Raw genomic sequence first — 12,593 nt, 5'->3', positions numbered from 1 at the left:
AACTATAATTCAAAGAGGTCCGGTTAGAGAAAATTTCCTAAAGCAAAGGTCCGGAACATCATAATGTCATAACGTTATGATTTGTGTGATATATATACTGAAGTAGCCTAGTAGTTGTATCAACATCTGCATGTAATCAACATCTGATCAAAAAAAAAAAAGTACAATTCAAAAACATTTCGACAGTATTTATTGTCACTTAACATTAAACCAGGCAGATTTGAATTTAAAAATGAAATAGAGAAAATAAAATGTTTTTTGAAAAATTGTGCATTATAAAAGAAAGTGTTTAATTTTAGAAAAAGTAAAAGTGAAGCAACAGCTTGAATATTCCTTTTTCTTTGTTAACTTTCACATCTTAACAGTCTCAACTAATTTGAAAATAACAGCTGAACAGTTATACAGTTTCTCTTTCTTTCCCTCTTTTCCCACTCTCCACACTTTTTGTTGTTCAGTTTCTCCCTGCCTTTCGCTCACTCTCCTCTCCGTCTTCTCGCCCTGTATCGCTTCTTTCTTTTTCTATCTTTCTAACTTTCTAATTTTCTATCGTCTCTCCGTTCGCTTCTCACTCCTCATCTGACTGCAGTCAGAGTTGCTAAGTTTATCGTCCGCAATGCAGAGATGCGACTGGCTGGGTAGCATCACGTGGGATGGCTTAACTCGCATGCAATTGGTTTGTGCGTTTCCTGAGCCGCTAAACCGGTGCCGTAAAGACTAGAAAAGTTGCGCACTATAAGTGTCCCGTCAAAATTTGAAATCCCTTAATAATTTACTGGTTATAGGTCCGGGTCCGTATAGGACAGTGTCTGGGTCCGGACTCGGACCGCAGTCCGCCTGTTAGTGACCCCTGTCTTACAGCATGAGCTATACAACCAGACAGCTTTGACATACCTGTCAGTGCTTTTCACTTCTTCTTTTGGATACCAGCCTGCAAAAGTGAAGGAAAGGCAACATTCAGCCTCTCTTCAATTATTTATTCTCACATCAGCCCCCAAAAAAGACAAAGGGGGTTTCATGCATTTTTTTTTTTGTCCCCCAAAATCATGTCATTTGCAGACCTCACGCTGTGAGCTCTGTGGGTGTCGACTGAAGAGGAGGGTCACGAGGGCAGGGGATGGCGGGAGCTGTTATTTTGACTTTGCAGTGTCGTTCTGAGTTTTGTAGATGTCTGTTTTATTAACTGTTTCAGTGTGCAGCTCAGACCTGCTTCATGTTTAAATACAGTCAATGAAATACTGCCAAAACAGCAGTTATCTGGAATCTAAACATCTAAAAACTGTCACTGTAAAACCACATTTAGCTCAGTCTGATTCACTCAAAAAGTCACATCAAAATGCCATTTTTGCAGCAATGCTGTCATTCATCATGATGAATATTAATTTAGTCAACAATTGCAAGGCACAGAGGCTCCCACTGTTGCGGGGGGCCCATGATGACAACGACGACGAGGATCCTCCATAGCATCCTGAAAGAAAGAAGTGGGCAAGTTGTGTTAATAGGCAATTCCAAAGCAGAGCAAAGACGATGGTAGTTTGTTAGCAGGTGGATATGCAAGTAGCAGCAGTACCATTCCAAGTCCACTGGAGGGCGCATGGAGGTGATGAAGTAGAGGCTTCATGGTGACATGATGTGCTCCGACAGCAGGTCCACCTGGATGGGATGAAAAACAGAGAGGATGAGAGGCCAGACTTTGTGAACCGTACTGATGTTGAATAAACAATGTCTACTCTTCCTCCACTTACAAATGCTACAGTCATTTAGGTAGTAGGTAGTATATTTGAGTAATGCAAACGCCAATAACAGTAAAACTCCACAAAATGATATGTGTGTATATGTTATTTAACCTGTGTTTTCATATTGTCTGGCCTGAATTCTAACAGGTTTCTTTATGTGACTTGATTGGTGGACTTCCACATTTTTGACAAAGCAGGGGGGAGATAAAAATAGGCAACCTAGGATCTCAGTTTACCGACAGAGGGCCACGCAGACCACGATGATGTAACAGCGTCTCCCGTCCCTCCCCAAAGAGGATTACGACGGAAAGACCACTCACTCTATGGTTTTTTGTGGGCACCAGTTTCTTTCCAAACAATTATTGTTTCGTCTAGAAATGTTCGAAGAATGGCGAAATATCCTCTTTTTAATGCACACGGATATTTTTGGAGGTAAAGCGGAATTGTATTTTTCCTCTCTGAGTGACACATCCTCCCACATAGAGGATCTTCGGCCACACGCCCAGCCTCAGCACCAGCTCATCCTTTCTCCACGGGGCTTTTCCCCCGTATGTGCGCACCGACGTTAGAAGACACCGTGAGAGGGATGAGGCCTTCGTGATCCGGACTAACACCGCTGGACCTCGTTCTCCTCCTCCCGAGCTCGTCTCTCGCGGTTCGGTATGTCTTTGAGCCTGCTCCCCCTCTCGCCATGCCCGCTGCTGATCGCCACCTGCCGCCGCCGCCGCCGCTGCTGCTGTTCTTTCTGCGCTCGTTGCTTCTGATTTCCTGCCTGGATGTGGCGGTGAGAGCAGCGGAGGAGGGCGGCGGCCTGTCCTCCTCTTCGCCCGGGGACAATGGCCCCACCGTCGCGGTGGGAAACCCGATCGCCACCGACCCGCCCAGCCCGTCCGCTCTGATAGCAGGTAAACAATCAGTCCGCTTCGGTCGGTCATTGTTAGAGAAAATGGAAATTAGCTGCAACGAAGTGACTCATAACGGATTCAGGTGGCAGTGCTGTGCACCCATATTAGACTGTTTGTTTTTGTTAAACAGAAGCAAAACACACTGGTTTCTACCATTAAGTTAAAAGTCTTTAGTAACGATGAAGACATGCCAGGTTTAAAGTAAACCTGTCTTCACTAATACTAACCTTTGCTCTCATTAACTGTCCTAAACACCAAGCTATTGTCTGAATGATTCTCTGTTTCCATTGATAATTCACAGGCAGTCTGCCCAGCAGACTAACAGGATTGAGATGTATAATGTAGAGGTTAGGGGGATTAGGGTTTTTATCTTTTTGGCCTGATGTATGTACGTGATGTATTAATGGGGAGCATGGTAATCCTGTGCTGCACTGCTGATACAGTAGGTAAGCCTGTGCTCATTGATGGCCCTCTGTTTACATCCTGTTTGGGCATGGATGGTGGGTTTCTTTACATCCCACCAAAAGCACCCTCGAATGCTTTATAGAGCAGTGATACGAGCAGTTATTATGCTGTCTGATCCAGATGAAAGAAGCAGATATGTAAAATGTGCAGAATGCACATGTAAGTGACAGCGTTGGAGGGGAAGAAACACGGCCGTGCAGAGTAGCTTTTCTTCTCTGTCACTTGGTTTTGATGTATTTTTCATTCTCCCACCGAGTCGACTGTGCCCGCCTCATCACTTTTTCATGCTGAGGGAAAGGTTACTGAGTGCTGCCGAGAGGAAGTGGCAGAGGCTGGTCTGCATACAGATAGAACTCACGCACACGTCCTAGTAACTAGATCCAAATGTAACCTCAGTTACATTTTAGGGGCATTTTGAAAGTCTCAATCATATTACTTTTGTCTCCAGAGTCACAGTTTGCCCTGAAGGTCCTGGTGAGGGACATGGCGACCCGTCAGCCGCTGCCAGGTGCTTCTGTGGATGTTTACATAAACCACACCCTGACGAGCTCTGCCCGAACAGGGGAGAGAGGTGAGGTTCTGCTGTCGGTAGCGTACAGCCCAGGCCTCAGTCTGACTCTGCTGGGCAACATGGAAGGCTACGTCCCCAGGCCCCTGCCCTGGAGCACCACCAAGAGACCGAGTGAGTAACACCCACAGCACAAAGTGACATTCAGGTGCCAACAAGTGTTCGTATTAATCATATTCATGGACATCAGGGTGGCAAAGACTGGGTTGTGTTGGGGAGCTATTGTTGACCTCCACTCTGCTGGTTAACCTGACCAGCTCCAGGGTCACAGCTGACCCTGACCTCCCCTTTGAAGGAGGTGAGTAAAGAGGATTTTCCAGTGAGTATTGATCGGGGCATGAGGAACAAACACTAGTAAGGCATTTAGCTGATAGTCTCACTCACAAGAACATGCATTGCTCTTCATAGATGTGCCGTGTAAACAAACTAAATTTGCAAATTATGGTGTGGGAGGCTAAAACTGAGGGAAAATCAAGCCATTTGTAAGCACTTACTTTCAGTAATGCCCGCCAAGGTAGTCACACGACTGCATTATTTATGTCATTACAGATTAATGAAGTGTCTGCGACAACACACAACTTGTCACCGGGGTTTGTTCATGATGAAGCAGTTTATGTTGCCAGCGTACAGTCACGTGTAACTGAACGCCGTGTCCCGTAGTCGTATTATTGATTGCCTCCACAGCGCCACGGAGAGTCGAGAGCTCGGGGGAAACGTATCCCTGCCTCAGCAAACTGTCTTTGTCCTGCACCGACTCAAAGGCAGAGGGGGGTGGGGGCTCTTTAGCTACACCGATCTCATGTTGGTGTTTTTTTTTTGTTTTTTTTTTTATCCGTGTTCCCGCCTCCTCTTGCTGGACTGGCACAGGCGCAGGGAGGTGGTGTATTGAAGCAAAGGTGGAGCAGGTGTTACAAGGGATAAAAAAATCAGAGGGATGATGAAAGAGCGTCATCTGTGGAGACCTGCTTTGCTCTGCTTTATCAGAGGCGCCTCCCTTTTGTGCTGCTGAGCCAGACAGCTGAACCCTAAAAAGATGTCTGAGGTAGTACTGCCATCTGCTGGCGCCATCACAGGCCTACACGGCAGAAGAGCTTGACCTCCCTCTGCACTTATTATCTATCATTACATCATAAATCACATGTATTTTAAACTAAATGTAAGCAGTGATTTTTCATTAAATCTCACATTTGCATTACTCACACTTCTACCTCTACTAGTGACTTTTGTCTCATTGAAAGAACTTGAGTAGAAATGATGAAAAAATATCAGTATGTGAGTTTTGTTTCTGACCTTTTCTTCGTCTCCCCGCAGTTTTCTCTTCTGTGACGCTGCTGCTGCTCCCTCACAGTCAGGGGAACATCTGGCTGTTTGAAGACTCGGTGCTCATCACCGGGAAGTTACCTGGCAAGTTCACGCACATTTTAGAGGCTGGAGCAAATCAGAGCGTTGATTTAAAGCAGAAGTCACCCTTCAAATCTCATTTTTAGATAGGAAGATAAATTACAGACATTAAGCCTTTAGCATGCTGTCATAAAACACCTCATCAAAGCACAAACACCTGGAGCTATGTTATATATTTAAACATGCTGCATAATGCATCCATATTTAGATGAATCATGTGCCATCTTGTTTTTACAGACAGCTCCTCTCAACCCAAGGTTAAGTTCCCAAAGAACCTCCTCACGATGTCTGATAAGACCAACATCTCCTCACTGACGGCGTACCTGACTGTACCACAGCACCACCTGGCTAAAGACTGCGGCAACTGCACTCCGGGCATCATCAGCAGCAAATCAGGTGAGCGTTCAATACGGCAAGGCCTCGTGAATGTTTACAGCAGTTTATTCTTAGTCTAATCTAACATTTTGGAGGACACAAGGGTCAGTTTTTACCTCACTTCTCCTCGTGTCTGCAGTGTTCAGACGTGTCGAGCTGAGGGCGGTGGCAGCCGTCAACGTCCTGCTTTATTCTGGTGGTGAGGAGCTCCAGGTTCGAGGGCCCATTCAAATCAGCCTGCCCCTGGGACACAGCACGCACCTCAGGGCTGCTGACACTGTACCAGCCTGGGCCTTTAACCTAAAGACAGGTAAGAATACAGATTAGAGGAAAGCCGCTGAATTGCTTGACAAAATAAGACTGACACATAGTTAGAAAGAGAAACATGGTAACTCAGTACTTGCAATTCACAACACCTGCTGTAATGTACAATAAAACCAATTTTCATGGTGTTTGAAGGTGCCTGGGAGAATCAGGGTCTGGGAATAGTGAAAATGGTTGGCGATGAGCTGGTTTGGACTTACACTGCTTCCCATCTGGGCCATTGGATCGCTGCCCCTCATCCCTCATCAAATGGTACATAACTCCCCTGCCTTCATTAGCTCATACAGGCAGCTTGTGTAGCGGTCTCATGACATTTGTACTGGTAATTGTTTAATATCTATCTATAAATATGACCCTTTAGATTACCTGGGACATGGAAGCTCTTTCGATTTCTTATCCTACCACACCTATCTGTTGATGGGAATACTGGGAGCAACGCTAGCTATTGTGATTGGATTTCTGTCCTTGCTGCTGTGTCACTGCGGGTAAGAAATCTCCTAAAATGTTATTGTTCAGCTTGAATTTAAAGTATATAGAGCATTTTTTTTTTATTTTCTACATTATTTGTCCCATCCTTTAACATTGAGGGAATGAAGTTTATGATCTCTCTCTTCTGTTTCTTCCATATACAGAAGTTTCCACCGACAGCCCAGGAGAAGGAGGGCACGCTTTTCCAAACTCACGGTGGTGAAGAAAGACCAAACCACCTCCACCCACATGGAAGAGGGTCTTTTGTTCCATTCTGGTGACAACAGCCTCGCTTCCTGCAGTGTCCAGTGTGAACCCCTGTCTACGCCGAGGCACAAAGCCAACTACAACATCTATGTGGAGGATCCAGGGAGTCGCCCGGCGGCTCCTTTTTATGAGAACATTGCTCTGGATCGGGTCAAAGGCCCCCAGCCATCATCCCACTACATCAACAGTGAAGAGGTGGCTCGGCTTCGGGAGAAGTCAGAGCAGAACCGGGCCAACATGAACTCTGACAACTTCTTTCAAGATAAGTTGGTGCATATCTATAACCAGCCAGTGGCTATCATTCAGGCGCCGGAGCTTTTCAGTGCTCAGGAGCAGCAACTGTCTGGCTGCAAGTCTGCTACCTTCCCCCGCAATGGAGTTGAATATGATGCTCACTCAGAGCCTGCGAGTAAAGACAGCTACACCCAGACACTTCCAAAAGTCCCTCACCACCACTCCCAAGGTGGAGGCAGCCCACAGCAGAGCAGCCAAGACGAGCCCCAGCCTCTGGAGACCCCTCCCCAAGGCCAAGGCCCTAACGCTGCTGTGTGGGGACGCTACAGTAACCTCCTCGAATCCTCCGTCTCTGTGCCTGGGACCCTTAACGAGGCAGCTGGGATGGAGGCCTTCAGCAGTGGGCATGGCGTACCCAGCGAGCTGCAAGGGATTTCAGAGCGCACCTTGCTCGAGTTAACGCGGGGCAAGCCCTTGTCGTCTCACCCCAGGGCCTGGTTTGTCTCCTTAGACGGGAAGCCGGCTGCCCAGGTTCGCCACTCCATTATTGAGCTCCAGAGCCGCCACCGCCCACCGAGCAGCAACGACACCAGCCTGGACTCAGGGGTGGACATGAACGAGCCTCTGCAGAATATCCGCGAGACAGAGCGCGACAGGCCTTCGATCAGGGCCTCTTCCCTGCCGCACCACAGCCGAGGGGGGCGTTATGGTGAAGAGCAGGACCTGAGCAGTAGTGAGAGTGGCACGACAGCCACCTGTACGCCAGAGGACCCTTACCTGAGGAACATTTTAGACGGGAGCAGCGGAGCTATTCCCAACATTCCCGAAGAGCGAGACGGGATGGATACTTCCAGCGCTCAGGAGGACAGTGAGTCGAGAGGTACGCCGCCTCCGCGACGCCTGAGGAAGGTGAGGGAGAAGGGGAAGACGGAAAAGAGGAGTGCCAAGCATGTCCGCGAGGGGAGACCTCTGACCAAACGAAGTTAGAGCATGGCTCATTGCAGACATCAAGACAAGCATTTTTTCATCCGTGCTTAATTTAAATGTCCCATGATCCATTTAACCCATAGTGAGCTATTTTCATCACAACATCCAAATGAGTTTTTTACCACTTGTGCTCACACAGGCATTGTTGTTGTTGAGTTCTGTGATTGTACAACTTTGCCAAAGAATGCATGAGCTAGCTCAAGAAATAAAGCCCGATCTGAGTCACGATGAAGCATTATGTAGCTGCTGTTAGACAAGTTTGTGCACCGTGTTCTCTCATATTCCCCCGAATCTGAAGACCACCAGCGAGATTCTTCACAGCAAAATGTCCGTGTGAACACGATATCCCACAGCCCCCAGTACTGGCATTATAGAGGTTGCCTTCTTACTGCCTGTAATCATTAAACATGATTACAAAAGACACGGTATTTGTCTATATTTAGTAAAATCCGGTGAATTTGCAGGATGGAAACAGATACAGGTCTATGTGTAGTGCACTTATCCTCACCATAAATGCCTGCTGTAAATTGAATAAGACATAGAAGCTTTCCCACTTTGTAGTGCTGACGTCTTGCTATAATCATACTGCCTCATTTTACTTAAAAAGACACTCGGGGGTCCATGTAAAGACTCAGTTATGTCACTATTGGAATCAGCCGTGCCAGAAAAGTTGAAATTTTTAACTCATGGCACGAAATACTCTTTTATGTCGGAGGAAAACGCGGATGTATATTGTAAAGCTAAGCTGCCCTTTTGAAGTAATCACACCTGATATTCAAGGTTTTAAGCCTACAGTTATTTTAGAATGCATGAAAATGAATGTTTCCTTGTGTGTATGAAAATATCTTGTGTTTCACTGTAGAGCTAACATTACATCGTAGTAGCTTTTCGATGACTTGGTGACTGAATGATTCATTTTGTTGTCCAGACAATAATACCCCAGGTCTTCTACACTATGAATACATTTTTAAACGACATCCATGGGTACCACAATAGCTGGTGCTAAAACATGCCAAAGTTTCATTTTCTTGGATTCATTAGTGAGTGTGGGACAATGCAGAATGCCTGTCTGAAGCAATTCCTGCTCCTGTTAACAACCTGAGAAAGGAGTAGTTGCTGATTGGTTGGAAGGGTGCTATTAAAATAATTATAACTGCACAGCTCTGAGGAAACAATTTGATATACTCATGAATGTGAACAATTTGCAGGATTAAGGAGGCCAAAACCTTCTGCTTAGCCCCTCAAGTTAAGCATTATCCTTATTTTCTGTTTTAATAACATACAGTATTATCCCTTTGAATTATTTTCTTGACGACATGAATTGGGTGCCTTGGAGTTTTGCTTTCACGGCCCGTATTTCCAAACCTCCCCGTGCTTCTGGCTGATCAACATGACCATGGGATTACTTTTTTTTTAATTGAGAGATGTGACTGAAGAGAGAAAGATGGTTGTAAACTGATTTTTCAGTCGAAAGTTTTTTTAAAAAATTGGTGCTGAACATGTGGTTTCAATATTTTTGGATGGATTGCCTCCTGATGAATTGTAATAACCCTGGTGATCCCTAAACTTTCCATCTCCCACCGCCACCAAAATTTCAATTTGTCCAGTAATTTATATGGCAAAATACTGACAAAGCTACATTTCCTTTAGCCTCAGCTGTAATTAGCGTTTTGTGCAAATGAGCAAATGTTAGCATGCTAACATGCTGAACTAAGATGGTAAACGATGCAAACATTATTCCTGCTTAACACCATGTTGGCGTTGTCATTCATATCTGTCCTCTACTAAATGACATGCCAGCTTTTGTTTGGAGTCAAATAAAGCACACCACGCTTTAATATGAGCCCACTTGGTACACTGGCACACCCCATTCCCAGAAACCCAAATTTTCAGTGTGTAAATACTACTACAACGACACAATACTGAATACTTTTATCATTGATCATCCATGACAAAGTCTGGCAAAACACTCACTACAAATACTAGAGTGGTTCTACTAGCAATATGTACCATAAATCAAAATTTAGAATGAAACTTTGCAGCCACAATTTTGCCATATTTAGTCTTCCGTCATGGTACTACGATAACGTTTTCAGTGATGAGTTCATTTTGTATGTATATAGTAAAGCAACATTTTATTGTATTTTGTGGCTGTGATTGAATTTATTTTGTGCTGTTTTTCCTCCCGTCTGAAAGCAAAGGACTGAGAGGCTGAATGGTGTCATAGCAGCTTTGTTCTTGATATTCATTTTCTTCAAGGTTAGCGTAAAGAGTTGAGTGTCTTTTCAAGGGAGTGTATCATAAGCCTGAGCTTTGTAATTTTAAGTGTAGCAGCAAGGCGAGCTCTTAATCATTCAGTGTGCTTACAAGTGACCAGACTCTCTCCTGATTGTCGGTATATTCCAGCTTGCGAGGCAACGCGAGGAGCAGATTGTGAACACTTTGTGCTGATAATTATTGACAAGCAAATCAAACCTACTGCCACTCCCGTTTTTAAAGTGATCTCGCTGAATGTATTTGTATTGATTTTAATGTGTTCTATAGTGTGATCCTCTTGTGTCCAGCCATTGAACCTCATGGGCTTTCCTTTATTCCAGAACGGGCACCTCTTGTGTTTACCTCTGTAACGATGGTAGTGTTATTAGTCTTGCCTTTCTGTGCACTAAATTAATAAACTTACTTGATACCAATTATTGTTACGAGCTGTTTTCGTTCTTTTTTCCAACTTTGATGTATGTATTTGATGATGACTTTAAGTTAATGCAAGCACGTAGTGAAAAGCGTTACCTTTTGATGGCAAGGCAGGGTTTGCACACACTGGCCCTGATGAAAATCCTGCAGATCTGACACTGCTGTGCCTCATTTTAAGAGCAGAGACCCCGGCTGGACCCCACAGGCAGACAGCCAAACATGTTTTCCGGTAGAGGTTCTGCTGATTCAGGGATAGTGCTGAGTAGTGAAACAGGTAGCAAAAAATTGCTTATTATCATCTGCCGTCTTACTGAAATCATTCGTTTCTTTTATCAAGAGTCATAATTTGTAATGCTTGAAGCCTGAGGCGGGAGACGAGCTGATGCTGTACAAGCGTTATTTCGAAGCTGAAACCAAGCAGCTTACTGTCTGTGAGGCAAGTGAATGCTGTGGGTGGCAGCCGTTCTGAGCAGTCCTCACATGGATGGAAGTAACTGGGGTAAGAGGATCAAGAAGACAAGAGGAAGAACACAAATGTCAGTTTAAATGTACAAATATTCGACGCAATTACTTAATATACACAACAATATGCTCATTACATCAGATTGCCGCAAAGACAAAAATTGCTCATGGTACATATGCTTTTCTACATTTTCTCGCCTGAGCTTAGTTATGGCTGCCACTTGCTTACTTGAAACATTTCCCAGTGACAGGGCAGACCTGGCAGCTGTGGCGGATAACTCCCAGGTGTCTGTCTGGCTTCTCTCCTTCAGAGGCAGTGAAGAGATTTGCTGCAAAGAGCAGAAGTCCTCCCTGCACAGAGGGCACTTCATGGTTTCTCCCCTGCCTGAGAGTCTCTGGTGAGCCGCCCACACTTTCATGTCAGAGATGTGGACGCTATTGCCACAGAAGAACCTGGAAGAGACAAAGACAGCACGTGAGAGCCCATAAAAATCTGTCAGCACAATGCTGCAAATAAAGATTTTCCGTATAATTTCTTTGTTTGAAAGAAACGTCCTCTTCTGCAAATACCAGGAGATTTCAGCAGAATTTTATAACTTCCGCAAATGTGTGCTGGTGGTTTCCACTGCACATGCTGTGTGTCAACAGCTGGATGTGCTGTGTTTGGACCAGTAATGCTGTATGGGGGTCATGCTCTGGGCAGTAGTGCAAGAAAAGTTGACGAGAACATATTACACCATTCTGAAACATGACTGTACTGAAACAATAACAGTGTGAAACTCCGACCCCAGTCTGAACACAGCCGCCCACACACCTGCAGCGAGACACAAGCTGTTTTATCTCCAGCAGCTCGTCTTGACAGATAGGACACGCATCCTGGGCTTGAATCACTTTCCGGCAGACACTTCCAGCCTCCTGGCCCGTGACTGGTTGGCTCGGGGTCCTCGAAGCAGCAGACGGATCATTTTCCGTCCGGTGGGCTTTGGTTTGGTATAAACCATGGAGCACCTCCAAGATCTGTCTCTCCACAAGTCCATGTCGAACTGAATCTAGAGCAGAGTTATTTTTAACACGGCATGTCAACAGGAGCACATGTGCAAAGGTGGGTCAGGTCTTTCAAATTCAAATCTACACGAAGCAAATGTTTCAGTGTTAAACCTAAAATACTCGCACAGCATAAAATACGATTAAGTGAAGTCTAGTCTGTCAGCATTGTGACGCTCATTAAAAGACAGGTTTAGAAGGAATTTTATCACTGCTCAACTCCAACAAAATACCAGTGTGCACCTCACAATGCTGCACATCCATAAAAATTCATACATAAACAAAAAAGGGACCATAAGAAATATCATTGCTTAAAACCTCCTTGTGCGTTTATCTTTTCCTGTGTGTTTTTGATATGTCTTTGCATGGCTCCTGCTCTCTTGTGAACACAGGGCAAGTGCATGTATGTGGGCAAAACACCTTCCAGGCGTCTGAGCAAAATGCATCATGAATCACAGAATGATTTACCTCGAAGTCCTTGGCCTCTCCCTCCATCTCTGAGCAGATATCCTGCCGGGCTGCAGGATTTCAGGAGAAATATCGTTGTGTTGAGGGCTTGGTCTTGGTGGAAAGTCATCGCATTGCTGACTGTGTTCCTCCAGGCGCTTTTCCTGAACATCCTGTCAGTGCAGAATAAAGATATTTATCAATCATCTGCCCTGTAATAAC

The 12,593-nt window shown here is 45.1% G+C and overlaps 2 protein-coding genes across 3 annotated transcripts; one reads left to right on the top strand and one right to left on the bottom strand.

Annotated features, from left to right (window-relative positions):
• Positions 1-1,945: 1,945 nt before the first annotated feature.
• Positions 1,946-10,417, top strand: fam171b (family with sequence similarity 171 member B). 2 transcript variants are annotated; one of them, XM_076723646.1, is made up of 8 exons: positions 1,946-2,638; positions 3,552-3,785; positions 4,983-5,075; positions 5,310-5,468; positions 5,587-5,757; positions 5,907-6,023; positions 6,133-6,256; positions 6,404-10,417. In XM_076723646.1, the coding sequence occupies exons 1-8, from the start codon at positions 2,425-2,427 to the stop codon at positions 7,725-7,727; spliced, it is 2,436 nt and encodes an 811-aa protein (XP_076579761.1). In that variant the 5' UTR covers positions 1,946-2,424; the 3' UTR covers positions 7,728-10,417. The 2 variants fall into 2 exon arrangements, with proteins under 2 accessions (XP_076579761.1, XP_076579762.1); XM_076723647.1 differs by having other exon boundaries at positions 2,281-2,638; positions 4,983-5,079; positions 5,314-5,468.
• Positions 10,418-11,105: 688 nt separating this feature from the next.
• zswim2 (zinc finger, SWIM-type containing 2) lies at positions 11,106-12,543 on the bottom strand. The gene is given in 6 exon segments (XM_076722983.1): positions 11,106-11,215; positions 11,218-11,333; positions 11,695-11,929; positions 12,290-12,344; positions 12,393-12,416; positions 12,418-12,543. Coding segments are annotated over 6 exon segments (666 nt in total).
• Between the last annotated feature and the right edge of the window lie 50 nt (positions 12,544-12,593).

This window comes from Chaetodon auriga, chromosome 23 (genome assembly GCF_051107435.1).
Source record: "Chaetodon auriga isolate fChaAug3 chromosome 23, fChaAug3.hap1, whole genome shotgun sequence".
NCBI classification, from domain to species: domain Eukaryota; kingdom Metazoa; phylum Chordata; class Actinopteri; order Chaetodontiformes; family Chaetodontidae; genus Chaetodon; species Chaetodon auriga.
The sequence above is the reverse complement of the archived record's forward strand: the minus strand, read 5'-3'. Positions and strand labels throughout refer to the sequence as shown.